The sequence below is a fragment of the Austrofundulus limnaeus genome, unplaced genomic scaffold (genome assembly GCF_001266775.1).
Source record: "Austrofundulus limnaeus strain Quisiro unplaced genomic scaffold, Austrofundulus_limnaeus-1.0 Scaffold31, whole genome shotgun sequence".
NCBI classification, from domain to species: domain Eukaryota; kingdom Metazoa; phylum Chordata; class Actinopteri; order Cyprinodontiformes; family Rivulidae; genus Austrofundulus; species Austrofundulus limnaeus.
This window is the reverse complement of record NW_013952433.1, coordinates 2,772,855-2,786,862: the sequence shown is the minus strand read 5'-3', so window position 1 is coordinate 2,786,862 and position 14,008 is coordinate 2,772,855. Positions and strand designations below refer to the sequence as shown.

Below are 14,008 nucleotides of genomic sequence, written 5' to 3'. Positions count from 1 at the left end.
TTAATTAATTCAGAAAATCTTGTCAGGACCCCACCTTGATGTTTCAGGACCCCACTTTGGGTCTCGACCCCAACTTTGGGAAACACTGATTTACACGACAGTGTGGAGAGTTGCACAGTAATAATGGAGTTATGAAGGTAAATATACAATAAATAAAACATGACAGTTCTCTTTGAAGCCATTATGCCACAAAGAGATTCCCATCTCTTTTTTATGTTTAAACTGTCCAGCTACAAAAACAAAATTATACAAAAGACAATAACAGCTTTTAAAGGAATAATGTTTAAATCAATCTGTGAAAAGAAAATCCCTATTTACTACTAAAAATCTTGGTAGGCTGTGGCTGCTTGAAGCAGAAGCTGATTCAGCTAATTGAAAAAAAAAGTAAAGATCAAAAAATGTGAAATGCTGACCGTGCATTATGCATTTACAAGCACATCAAAGTTTGTGATTTTTATTTTTTCCTCAGATGCCATGGTGACGGAGGGAGGAGAAAACTTCAGTCAGGGTCAGAGGCAGCTGTTCTGTTTGGCCAGAGCCTTCGTGAGGAAGAGCAGCATCCTCATCATGGACGAGGCCACGGCCTCCATCGACATGGCCACGGTCAGCGTGCGACTTGCAGGAACGCTGCATCTTATTTTATGTTTTTAGGCTGAAAACGTGACGGAGGCGCAGGAAATGAGGAGAACAGACAGATTTTTAGCAGTAAATACGAGAACAAAGAGAAAAAGCAGACGGAGATGTTTATAATCTGACAAAGATAAAGAACGGTTTCTGATGTTAAATGGAAATTTGAGCTGATGATACCAGCAGAAAACATGGAAGTAAAAAAAAGTAGCAGCTTAAACTGAAGCTTTTAGGAGGAAGCAGAGAGGTGAGTGTGTGCTTGAAGCTGGGAGATAAAAAGTGACGTAGAAGTAAAAAAAAAAAAAACAAGCAGAGTGCAGTAAGATCCTGAGGGGAGCTTCACATCATTTCAAGCACATTCAAGCATCCTAGAGTTGATGTTTGTGCACAAAGAGCAAAACTCAGGCTTACAATAGCAGCAGCACAGACCTCGAGGTGAAGCAGTAAAACAAGATCAAATAAGATGAAAAATAATCTTTTAATACATTTTTTCCCAGTAACCTCTGTTTCAGACCTTTTTCTCTTCCCACAGGAGAGCATCCTGCAGAAGGTGGTGATGACTGCTTTTGCTGACCGGACAGTAGTGACCATAGCAGTGAGTACCTCCTCCTGCGCTGCGCCGGCGCTTTAGGCTTTTACAGTAACTTAAACGGGTCGAACGTTTCCTCGCCCCCTGAGAACGATGACCTCCATTCTGCACCGGTAATATGGTTCTTGTAAAAATGACGCACGGCTGCAGGTATAACTAGGACGTGAGGAAAGACAGCAGATCCCTGAGCTATTATTACTTTACTGTAAAGGTCATAAATGTTAAGGTTATAATTCTTTTTAAGCCAACTTGGTACCTATAATTGCAAATCCAGGAAAGTATATTCAGCGGGTAAAATAAGTATTGAACACGTCACCATTTTTCTCAGTAAATATATTACTAGAGGTGCTAATGACATGAAATTTTCACCAGATGTCGGTAACAACCCAAGTGATCCATACATACAAAGAAATCAAACCATAAATGTCCAGAAATGAAGTTATTTGTAATAATGTGGAATGGCACAGGGAAAAAGTATTGAACACACTTACTGAAGTTTATCTAATACTTTGTACAAAAGCCTTTGTTGTCAATGACAGCTTCAAGATGCCTCCTGTATGGAGAAACTAGTGGCATGCATTGCTCAGGTGTGATTTTGGCCCATTCTTCCACAAACAGTCTTCAAATCTTGAAGGTTTCGTGGACCTCTTCTATGAACTCTGATCTTTAGTTCTTTCCATAGATTTTCTGTTGGATTCAGGTCAGGTGATTGGCTGGGCCATTCCAGCAGCTTTAGTTTCTTTCTCTGAAACCAACTGAGAGTTTCCTTGACTTTGTGTTTGGGCTCATTGTCTTGCTGAAATGTCCAGCCACGTTTCATCTTCATCATCCTGGTAGATGGAAGCAGATTTTTATCAAGAATGTCTCTGTACATTTTTCCACTCATCCTTCCTTCAATTATTTGAAGTTTGCCAGTACCATATGCTGAAAAACAGCCCCACACCATGATGTTCCCACCTCCAAACTTCACTGTTGGTATGGTGTTTTTGGGCTGATGTGCAGTGCCATTTGACCTCCAAACATGATGTGTATTCTGGCATCCAAACAGTTCAATGTTGGTCTCATCTGACCAGACTATATTCTCCCAGTATTACACAGGCTTGTTTAAATGTTGTGCAGCAAACTTTAAAGGAGCTTCAACATGCTGTTTCTTCAGCAGTGGAGTCTTGCGTGGTGAGCGTGCATACAGGCCATGGTGGTTCAGTGCATTACTTATTGTTTTCTTTGAAACAAACATACCTGCTAATTCCAGGTCTTTCTGAAGCTCTCCACAAGTGGTCCTTGGCTCTTGGACAACTCTTCTGATAATTCTTTTCACTCCTCTGTCAGAAATCTTGTGAGGAGCACCTGGTCGTGGTCAGTTTATGGTGAAATGATGTTCTTCCCACTTCTGAATTATGGCCCCAACAGTGCTCACTGGAACCTTCAGAAGTTTAGACATTCTTCTGTAACGGATGCCATCATTATGCTTTGCAACAATAAGGTTGTGAAGGTCTTGAGAGAGCTCTTTACTTTTACCCATCATCAGATGTTTCTTGTGTGATACCTGGCCATCATTTGGGACTGAACCAGCTGATATTAACTTGCACTGACAAGGGGCAGGCTTGCTTTCTAATTACTGAGAGAGTTCAGCTGGTGTCTTGGCTTTCCATGCCTTTTTACACCTCCCTTTCTTCATGTGTTCAATACTTTTTCCCCGGTGCCATTCCACATTATTACAAATAACTTCATTTCTGGACATTTATGGTTTGATTTCTTTGTATGTATGGATCACTTGGGTTGTTACCGACATCTGGTGAAAATTTCATGTCATTAGCACCTCTAGTAATATATTTACTGAGAAAAATGTYGACGTATTCAATACTTATTTTACCTGCTGTGTATATTTTTTATAAATCTCATATAATCCACATTTTATTTACAGTGGAACATAAATGTTTAACAAAGAAATGCCTTTTTTAAAAATAGGGTAATTTTGAATTTAATGGCACCAACACGGCTGTTTTAAACGAGCACCAACATTTCTGTCGAGCCGCTCGGTGCAGTGACGGGTTTCTTCCTCCCCTCCACCCCCCGCAGCATCGTGTCCACACCATCCTGAACGCCGACCTGGTGATTGTGATGAAGCGGGGGATCATCCTGGAGTACGACACCCCCCAGGCCTTGCTGGACAGGGAGGACAGTGTCTTCGCCTCCTTCGTGCGAGCCGACAAGTAAAGAAGCACAAGAAGGGGGAAAAAAAAGCTGGCGAGCATCAAAGGAAGACATTCAAAGTGCAATTGTCCCATGAAATATATGTATATTCCCTTTTTTATATTTTAAATCATGGTGTATTATATTTGTACATACAAATATTAATTCTTTGTTAATAAAACATAAATTATCACGATGGTGTGCTTTGTGGGAAAGWCTTGACAGGAGTGAGACTTTAAAACCTGACGGAGAGCTGACGTTCCTTTAGAGCAGTGGTTCCCAAAGTTGGGGTCGGGACCCAAAGTGGGGTCCTGAAACATCAAGGTGGGGTCCTGAAAAGATTTTCTAAATTCATCACATTTTTGCCTTAGTTGCCTAAAATGTATTAATGTGGAATAATAAATATAGTTACTATGCCCATGTTTAGTTGACCTGATACAAATATTTATCATCCAAAAACAGTTGTGGGCACAGGTCTGCTGTTATTTTGTGGCTCAAAAGCTGAAAATTTTGGGAACAACTGCACTTCAGAAATCAATTGAAAGGGTAATAAAACAATTGGTGATGAAATATTTCCCTATAATTATTGCAAAAACACAAAATAAGGATAAATAAGTATTTATATTTGTGTAGCCTTTGTTTTTAGGGTTATTAACAAACTTTGTGTACTCAGACCAGTAATATTTGGGGTCACAAGTTTTTGCCAGGAATATTTTGTGGGTCAGAAGATAAAAAGTTTGGGAACCACTGCTTTAGAGCAGGGACAACCTGAGGTTCTGGGACCACGTGTGGCTCTTGAGAATTTCTCACGCGGCTCCATTCAAGGTCAACCAAAAAGGACATAAACCTGAGTAAAGTTCAGAGGTGTTTAAAGTACTTGAAAAACATAAAAGTAAAAACCCATTAAGAGAAAATGACTTGGGTACAAATTAATTTAAGTACTTGTGTACAATTCCTAAATCTGCTCACAGTAAATCAGGAGAAAAAGTACTTTTACACACTCTAAAAAATGAAATGTTGAAATGACTTAACCAAGTTAAGTCATCTGGTTTCACTAAACAACGTTGATTAAAATGCTTTGCAGTTGACTTAACTTGGTTTAGTAATTTCAACACTTCATTTTTAGAGTGCATAAACAATATGAGTTGGTCATATTTAAATTTGTAGCAAGAAAGTTGTTTTAAATATTACAGAATAAAAGTAGAAGTTATTTAAAAATACTCTAAGGAAGTAAATATACTTCTTTACCACTCAAAAATGGATTGTTTGCTTTAAACGGACTGTACTTGTGTAGTGCTTTTCTATCCATCCAGGACACTCAAAGCACTTTACACTTCAAGCATTAGGGGTGAAGTATCTTGCTCAAGGACACAACAACTGAAAGCTGGACGGGGGATCGAGCTGACGACCTTCTGGTTCCAGGACGTCGCTCCTAACCACTCTACCACAGCTGCCCATTAACCAAACCAAACCAAACCAAACCAAACCAATTTTTAGTTTAGGTTATCAAGTTATATAAACAATTTCCACTCAACTGACATGAGTAAATGTAAAGTAACTTTCACATTTTAAAGGTACCTTTTACTCAAGTTATATAAATTCAACTCAGATGAGTGGAAACTATTTATAAACCTTGGTTAAGTAAACCAAACAATCTGTTTTTGCACAGAATATATGATTTTATTCCCATCCAGATTTTTCTAGTGTATTCTTTGAGTTTCAGAATTTTAAACAATTAATTATAAACCATTAATTTCAAATGCAAAATGAGTTTTGATGAGTTATGATTTTAAGCTCCAAGAACATTTTCTGTCTCTGGAGTTTTATAAAAAAAAAAAAAAAAGCAGAAACGACTCATTTAATTGTAAGGATTACAGACTGGTTTACTTAATTCAAGATTGTTTTATTTTTATTTTAGTAGATGTAATTACAAACCTAATTTGGTGTGGTTGGGCAGTCCACTCTGTTCATGAGGTTTTCAGAATAGCCTGGATAAGACTGACAGTTTTAATGAGTCGCTGATGATTTTTTTTCTCATCTGCCTTCCTTTACGCAGAGCTGCTGCTGCGTGTTTACTGCCTGTATGAAGGCGCTGGAGGCGGATTGTTGCTGCGCCTCTGAGCCAGCAGGGAAATGTGGAAAACGGAGAGTGAAAGCGATCACCCTGAGACCGTGGCGACGCGTCTGCTTACAGTGCGTAAAGGCGGACAGGTGCAGCGCAATTTTAGGCGTCGTCTTCGCTGCGTAACAGCGCGATCTTTGCGTTTAAAAAGCTGTAAAAAAAAAAAAAATCCACCGGGAGCGCGGGGCTGAGGCTGGGGGAGGGACCGCTTCTCCATCTAGAAACGTCTCGGTCTCACGTTACCGCGCCATGGTGAGGCGGCGATCGAGGTCACCGCACAACCGACTGCGACACACGATCCTCCCCACTCAAATGAATGTGAGAAAACGGCGCTCAGAGGCCCAGTGCGCTCGTGCACCGACCACTGGCTCTGYTTAAAAAGCCACGGCCGACGGGTGCGCCCCCGCTGGAGCAGCATCCACTGTGGCACCAGGTGCCGTGAGTGACGGCGGCATCTGCGGACCTTGGACCGGAGGAGGAATCCCCCCTCGTGGGACCCCGGAGCGGTCCTGAAGCGCCTGATCCGGAGGCAACGTGAGGCGCGCGCATTCCTCCAGAAGAACGGATCGCTTCCAGACTCTCTCAGCTGTGACACCGGCGAGGGCCGAGTGGAGGGGTAACGTCCAAGTCCGAACCGGACTCAGCTTCTTCTGGGAGAGGACGTAGCATGGGAGCGCGATGTTGTCCCGGAAAGGACTCATCCCCGAGGATTACCTGCTGACGCGTTTGGCCGAGGACGTCCTGCAGCCCAAGTTTAAGACGAAACAGGGCAAGGCTCGGTTCGTCCGAAAGAACGGCGCCTGCAACGTCGCGCACACCAACATCCGGGAGCAGGGCCGGTTCCTGCAGGACGTGTTCACCACGCTGGTGGATCTGAAATGGATCCACACGCTCATCATCTTCACCATGTCGTTTCTGTGCAGCTGGCTGCTCTTCGGGATGATCTGGTGGCTCGTGGCCTTCGCGCACGGAGACCTGGACCAGAAGGGAGACGAGTTCGTCCCGTGCGTCACGGACATCCACTCCTTCTCCTCCGCCTTCCTCTTCTCCATAGAGGTCCAGGTGACCATCGGCTTCGGGGGTCGCATGGTGACGGAGGAGTGCGTCTCGGCCATCATCATCCTCATCCTGCAGAACATCGTGGGCCTGGTCATCAACGCCATCATGCTCGGCTGCATCTTCATGAAGACRGCCCAGGCCAACAGGCGCGCGGAGACGCTCATCTTCAGCAAGCACGCGGTGGTCTCCCTGCGCAACAACATGCTGTGCTTCATGATCCGCATCGGGGACCTGAGGAAGAGCATGATCATCAGCGCCACCGTGCGGATGCAGGTGGTCAGGAGAACCGCCACCGAGGAGGGGGAGGTGGTGCCGCTGGACCAGATCGACATCCACATGGATAACCCGGTGGGCACCAACGGGATCTTCCTGGTGTCCCCCCTCATCATCTCGCACGTGATCGACAAGAGCAGCCCCCTGTACGAGCTGTCGCCCTGCGACCTGCTGCAGCAGGACCTCGAGATCGTCGTGGTGCTGGAGGGGGTGGTGGAGACCACCGGCATCACCACGCAGGCCCGGACCTCCTACGTGTCGGAGGAGATCCTGTGGGGGCAGCGCTTCGTGCCCACGGTCTCAGAGGAGGACGGGATGTACGCGGTGGACTACTCCAAGTTCGGCAACACGGTGAAGGTCCCGACCCCTTGCTGCAGCGCCAAGGAGCTGGAGGCGGCAGGCGGGATCGCGCGCTTTAAGATGCACGAGGGCGCCACCTTCCGGTCGACTGTGAGGAGGCGCAAAACCAGGAAGAACCAGTGACCTGCTGCAGTCAGGCTTAATAAAGAACTAAATCTATTTAAAAGCTGCTGGTCATAAAGGAAACTAATGGAACTGTGTCCAAACATCAGCATCCTTCAGCTCAGGGTCAGAGTAATGATGGTTAAACATGAGCCCTGGTATCCAGAGTGAAATGTCTTAATGTCTGAGTGACTGCATGGATTTTCATTTAATAAAGAACATATTTAATTAMAACTGTAAAACTGGAGAGGGGGTTCATAAGGTTTGGGCAAAAACAGGTGAAATATATCATTTGCATTTTCTGCTGTTGGCAATGCTGTGGGCAGAGTTATAAAGTACTTTATACAATATTTTAATTGACTTTTGTCAACTGGTTTCTGTTAAACCGAGTAAATTGCTTTACATTTGGTTAACACTTAATTTCTGAATTCATATTTATAGCTTAACGAGGCGTTGCATTTTAACATGGAGATAAATTTATCAKTTTGTTTCGAATGTAACAAAGTAAAAGTTCCATTAAAAATGCTTTGTAAAACTACAGATCCTAAAAAAAAAGACGTTAAGGACTGTAATGAAGTAAATGTACTTTGTTAGTTTCTATTTTGCTAGTTGTTTGTTTACACCTCTAGAAGTGGGGGCACTCATGGTGCTACAGCACACCCCTGGTAGATGCTAAAGGGGGTTCTCCAACTTTTTAAAATAATTTATTAAAAATATAATTTGACATTTTATCCCCTAAATACCACGGTCGTAATTCTTTTGTTTGGTTTAGTATTCATACTGTTCTCCATATGTATGTATGCATTTTTTAATATGACAAAATTAATTTATTGTATTCATTCGTTTTATTTATTTGCTACGGCTTGCGGACCCCAGTTTGAGAACCTCTGTAAGTGCTGTAGTCAAATGTAGATTTAAAAAAACACAAATGAAAACTTTGCATGTATGAATTAAAGCAATATTTTTGCAAATCTAATTGTATGAAACAGCATGCCCCAACTGAAACTTGCTCTCACCTCAAATTTGTGTAAATTTATGCACATCTACAAATTACTGTGATAAAACTGCAACACATAATTCACCCCCTCATACAGCCGTTGTTACAAGTTGGAAACTTCMCCATGAGTTGTTTTAAAAGTGGTTGAATTCTTTATAAATGCTTAGTTTTTAGGGCAGCACACAGATAACAAGCTTGTGATTGCAATAAAACCCAGGAGACCAGGTGGCATTTCTCTTTTATTAGATTATAATCCGCAGAGCTTAAAATATTAAATTGCTTTTAACTTAGTTATTAATTAAAATACATAAAAATGAGCCAGAACTGAGGAACCCTGCAAAAGAAGTTGAAATAAATAAAAAAGGAGAATTATAAATTCAATCCTCCTCTAAACAGAGGCTATATCTGACAGAACCCGCTTGTGATTCTTTGTACAGTAAGGTCCAAGCAGACTGTGCATTTTCTATACATGTGACAATATTCTTATTTCCAAACTAACTTTCCTCTGATAAACTTTAAAAAACAAAACAAAAAAAAAACCTGTAAAAAATAAAACCTATGTTTTTAGTTTTGAGAAAGAAGTACAGGTGACTGTTATACAGCAGAGCAGCAGAGCACCAGGTTTTCCCACCCCTCCTGTCTCATCTCTGTCCCTCGGGGCCTGCAGACATGACCTCATGTCTTTGTCCTTCTGTGCTGCTGGGGTGGGAGGTGGCGTTGGTTTAAGGGGCTGCTGCTGCGCTTAACATAAGCACGCAGCTGGGATCTACTTTAAACGGGCACCGAGTCTGTCTCAAAGTATCCACTCTCTGATGAGATTAAATATCTAGTACAATCTTAATTTGTCTCCGTTTGTCGTGTCCACCGTGTGTTCGCTGCCCTCTACAGGTGGGCGGTGGGAACTCTTTGTTAGGTGGTTATGGGAGTATAGTGCGGTTAAACATGGTCAACGTTTGTCAGTTTGGAGGAGGCGGGACAGAGAGTGAAAGCGAGAGGAAGTCCTCTCTGGCAGCAGTGACTTATTCTCTCAGGTCCTGAGTAGGAAGCGCTTTAATTGCCCCCCCGCTGCACACAGAAAGAACCCAAACAGTGATTGGCTAGTGTTGCCCCTGTGGGGCGGTGACGTGGCTCCCTGCTGGCCAGCGTTGCAGCCAGGCGCCCGGGGCGGCCTCCGGCTGCTGGAGGAGAGGMGGAGCCTCTTCTCCACACCTCAACACTACATCAGCAGGTCCAAGCAAAGCAGAGCCCCCCCTCCCCCGTGCTGTATCTCTATGTTCKGTGGATGAAGGTGGACAGACACACTGCACCCCCTCAAACAACATGAAATAAACTGAATAAAACTTCCAACAAAAACAAAACRAAAAATAAAACCAAAAAATACACATTTTTTTTGTTCCTAGTTTAAACTGCAGAGAAGATGGGAGGGATTTGTCCCTGGGAGGAACGCTCACGCCATTTCCCGCTGGCGTGACAAACCCCTCCCCGCCAACCCCAAACCTCGCAGAAAACCCTTCCCCGTCTTCCTTCCAGCTGCTTGGTGTTGGAGCGAAATCTAAGGGAAGGTCTCTTAAGTCCTGCTTTGCACCAAGGAAGGGGGGAGCCAGGCTGCTTTTCCTTCTCTCCGCTCTTATCTTCGATCGCCTCCCGGGGGGTGGGCCGCCGTCTCGCCGCTGCCCCTGCTCATCTCTCCGTCACGTGGTTCTGTGAGGAAGGGGAGGGGGCCGAGGCCGGGGTGGAGGGGGCCGGGGTGGGCACGGGCAGCGGGGCCGGGGTGCAGAGGACCTCGGACAGGTCGTCCATGATGCAGGTCTCCTTGGGGTCGATCAGGTTGAATTCCCTTACGAAAACGATAAAATGTGCGTACAGAGTGTTCAAGTGGCCCTGCAGGTCCAGAGCCACCGTCTCTTTAAAGTGCGCCCAGTAGAGGTGAGCCAGCACGTGAAACAGATACCGGCAGATCTTCTTCACCAAGGACTCGAACGAGTTGGGAAACTCTTTGCCTGGAGAAAGAAAGGGATAAACAAACAAACAAAAAAAAAAAAACAGGAAAAACAGGTTTATGACCAAGAATCACGAGGGAGAAAAAAAGAAAGGTTAAGGTTAAAGACGGTCATTGTGCTCAAGTTTCTTTAAGCATCAATCTACCGTGTGAAAAACCCAAACTTGACTCATTGCCAGGCTAAAGAAACACGATTTAAACAATGATCTAAAAAGCTGAACTCGTTAAAAGGCTTAAACTCTTCTTGGTAAGTTGGAAATTTAATCTGCATGCTTAAAAATAGTAAATTACTCTTTAGAAATCATGTCAAGATAGCAAAACTATTTGCACAGACTAAAAAAAAAATACTCCCTCTGGCACAAAATCTGGTATTAATCACTTATTTCTTCACCAAGTTTCATCACTTTTTTACTGCTACAGTTCTACACCTGAACCAGCAGAGGGCAGCGTAGCATCAGTTACAATGTCACATTTCAGAGGCCCTGCAAGMACTCACCGTATTTTGTAGGAAAAATTTCCTCATCTGTGACCAGCTTCTGACAGAGACTCATCACGAAGTCGACGTACTGTGGAGCAGTGCACTTCGTCTTCTTCCCCCTCTCATCATACCAGTAGTATATTCTAAAGCGGGACAAAAACAGAGACGGGTCATGTTGGTTGGTTTCGTATCGCGCGAGTTTCACAACGATTAAAAAAAAAGAAGTCAGTTGCAAAACTGCCAATCTCCTGAATGAACACAGAGGAATGTTTGTGGGCGCTCAGACAAAAACAAAMGCGTTTCCTGGAGTAAAGCAACGACTAAGAAATAAGCTTAACAGAATCTATAATTAACCTGTGAAACATCACCTGATCGCTTTCCTCATTCAGGGAAAAAAAAATCCTCAATGATTTTCTGAAAGAAAGAGTTCACACTCTGAATAATTTGTGTAAATAAATGTGCAAAAATGTTGGGATTTGGTGGTTTTGGTGACTCCTCTGCTGGTTCTGGTGCCGTTCAAACATTTCATACGGGTTGACCCCGATAACTGGAGCATAAAGTGAACTGACTGAGTGTTTAGTAAAAGGCCAGTCGGAGGGGGCTGGCAGCGCTGAGCTCATCAACTTTGCGAGTCAATCAGAAGATGGAGGGATGAATAAGCAGCAGGAAGTTTCTCGCAGACTCACAATGAATCAGAGGAAAAAACAGGGCGGGTAATAAAAAGAAAAAAAACACAACCGAATGTGATCTCAGACTCGTTTAACAGGCTGATAAAAACGGGAGAGCAGGTGCTGCTATGACACTGCAGGTCTGGGGAGGAGAGGTTCCAGATTCTGAGGAATGTCAAGTGTCCACATAACTGACCCTGGAGGTGATGACCTACTGACCACAGCTCCATCATAACACAAAGAACACACAACATTAAAAAAACACTGAATAAACTGAATACAGACCTAAACTAAAGCTCTGAATGTGACTATGTATAGGAAAAATAGAAGTAAATAAATCAGTTTAGTTTTAATACTTTTACTACTGTTTAAAAAATGTGTGTGTGTGTGTGTGTACTTGTATTTGTTAGCATTTTAGGACAGTTTCTGGTATACTACACATAACCTTATAGTCCTTATGGAGACCAAAGACTGAGCCTAATATGGTGGAACTCCATTTTTGGGTTTAGGGGTTGGGTTTAAGACTAAGGTGTGTGTACTGGGGTGTGTGTGTGTGTGTGTGTGTGTGTGTGTGTGTGTGAACTATGAGTTTGGTAGAACTTGGAAATTGAAACAGTTGATGTGAAGAAGCAGGGCCTCATGTTTCTGCTGCGGTGTGGCTCTACTGAAATATCTAAATTTGGAGAGCAGTATAACCTCAGGTAAGTTAAACAGCTGAGGAGAGCAAAAAAATGTACACATGCACATCTGTATGTCTGTTTTTTGATTATTTATTTTTATCTTATTGTGTTTTGGAGTAAATTTCTTTATTGATTGTTTTCTACGTCTTTTTCCTCAGTGAAAACCAGCTGAAGGCTCTTCAGATGAATTCTGCTTTAAATAAGGAGTCGAGGTAAATTGTAAAGAGACAGAAGCAACTTGAAACAGCTCATTCCTGACATTGTGAACATGTTCTGAATGTTGTAAATAAAATCATTTTAAACCAGTATTATTTGTGNAAAAAAGCAGCCTCGTGGGGACCGAACGTGCATCGTGGAGACCAATGCCCGGTCCCCACAGGCCCATATGCAAATTACAGTTGTGGGGTTAGGTTTAGGACMAAGGTTTAGGTTAGTTTTAGGGTCAGGTAARTACTTGTGAGGTTAATTTTAGAGTATATRGTCAGGGTTAGGCTATAAAGTCTAAAAAAACATGAATGGAACTCAATGGAAGGTCCCCACAGGGTCAAGAAACAAACGTGTGTGTGTGTGTGTGTGTGTGTGTGTGTGAGATATGTATGTTTTGTACCAGTGTAAAGCAAATCTACCTTTGGGTATAAATAAAGTACTAATCAAAACAAACAGAAAAATAGTATCAAGCCATATTTTAGCTCAACTACTGTAAAACTAGGGATGTCCCAATCCAGATTTTTTTGGCTCCCGATACAATCMGATTTCTTTAATGATTAGACTTTCCGATTCCGATCCGATAGCGTTCTTTCTTTATTTCTTTCCAAGTGACAAGGYTGATAGTAGGGCTGGGCGATTATTTGATCGCGATTATTAATTGAGAAAAAATTCAGGTCGATCAAGGTGATCAGCTGTGAGCCTCTTCCTCGATCAAACATGGCGGAAATGTGTGTGACAACAGCCAATCAGAATCCACCTTCTCCTGCTCCACTTCCKTTTATAAGTTGCTAATGAAACGCAGACAGAAATCACAGAATTAACTTAAGTAATCTAATATAAAACGCTGAATCTCACAGAGTTTGCTTATTTGGGTGAGCTTCTGAGGTATTTTGGCCGCTGTCGCTTCCTGTACCTGCTGTTACCTGCTAACAGGTATGCAGGGTGAGGTCTGAGCTCCCCTCCCAACATGGAGGGAGAGAGGGAGTGAAAAAAAAGAAAAGTGAGCTGCGTCGCACATCTCGCTAAAACAAAAACGTCCTTCAAAAATATGAAGCGGTCTCAGGGTAACGTTTAGGACAGAACAATGTCCCAGCCGTTCTTCATTTACCTGGAAAATAACTTTTCTGTAAGTTTTATCGGCGCACGATGGGCTGGACGAGACGTAAAGACCACTTCCTGTCTGAGTCTCATCACAAACAGCAGCTGAGAGACGCTGCAAACTCCTGAACACTCAGAAGCTGGGAGTTTGTCCAACATGTTGTCGTGTGCAGAATAAGATATTCTTTCAGAAAAAGTGAAACAGCGTTSTTTGTTGTTTGATAAAGCTCTGTAAACAGGAGGGGGTTCCTTCCATAACAAAAGTAAATAATGAGCTTCGATCCTATTCAGTTGGCAAGTGTACACAAATTGTTGCTGTTTGTAGGGTTTATGTTTCTTTATGGCATATTTAATGTGAAATTCATTTCTAAAACTTTAATTTTACAAAAGGATAACTTTATTAATGTGAGATTCTATTATTTACACATAAATGTTTTTTTCTTGGTAAATACCTTTTTGAAATACTTTGCAAAAATACTTTCATGTTCTACTGAACCACAGCTATTTGTTATATTAGTAAAAGTGAAATAACAGCCATTATTTTTTTCTGTAGCAA

General features: G+C 42.7%; 3 protein-coding genes and 1 long non-coding RNA gene across 9 annotated transcripts in view; 3 read left to right on the top strand and 1 right to left on the bottom strand.

Annotated features, from left to right (window-relative positions):
* Positions 1–3,602, top strand: part of abcc8 (ATP-binding cassette, sub-family C (CFTR/MRP), member 8) — a gene marked incomplete in the record, with an annotated part of 76,086 nt that extends 72,484 nt beyond the window's left edge. For both annotated transcript variants that reach the window (XM_014005594.1, XM_014005593.1), the window contains 3 exon segments: positions 470–603; positions 1,160–1,222; positions 3,296–3,602. In XM_014005594.1, coding sequence (XP_013861048.1) covers positions 470–603; positions 1,160–1,222; positions 3,296–3,433 — 335 coding nt within the window.
* Positions 3,603–5,075: 1,473 nt separating this feature from the next.
* On the top strand, positions 5,076–8,065 carry kcnj11 (potassium inwardly rectifying channel subfamily J member 11). The gene has a single exon (XM_014005595.1). It carries the CDS (start codon positions 6,210–6,212, stop codon positions 7,344–7,346), a length of 1,137 nt encoding a protein of 378 aa, XP_013861049.1. The 5' UTR covers positions 5,076–6,209; the 3' UTR covers positions 7,347–8,065.
* A 483-nt stretch (positions 8,066–8,548) lies between these two features.
* Positions 8,549–14,008, bottom strand: part of mob2a (MOB kinase activator 2a) — a 65,651-nt gene continuing 60,191 nt past the window's right edge. For all 5 annotated transcript variants that reach the window (XM_014005600.1, XM_014005596.1, XM_014005598.1 and 2 more), the window contains exons 4-5: positions 10,818–10,942; positions 8,549–10,322 (exon numbers count right to left, since the gene is read on the bottom strand). In XM_014005600.1, coding sequence (XP_013861054.1) covers positions 10,003–10,322; positions 10,818–10,942 — 445 coding nt within the window. In that variant the 3' untranslated portion in view covers positions 8,549–10,002. The remainder of the gene's footprint in view (positions 10,323–10,817; positions 10,943–14,008) is intronic.
* Positions 10,953–12,455, top strand: LOC106515679 (uncharacterized). The gene is made up of 2 exons (XR_001310029.1): positions 10,953–12,168; positions 12,306–12,455. It is a non-coding gene; the product is annotated as an uncharacterized LOC106515679 (long non-coding RNA).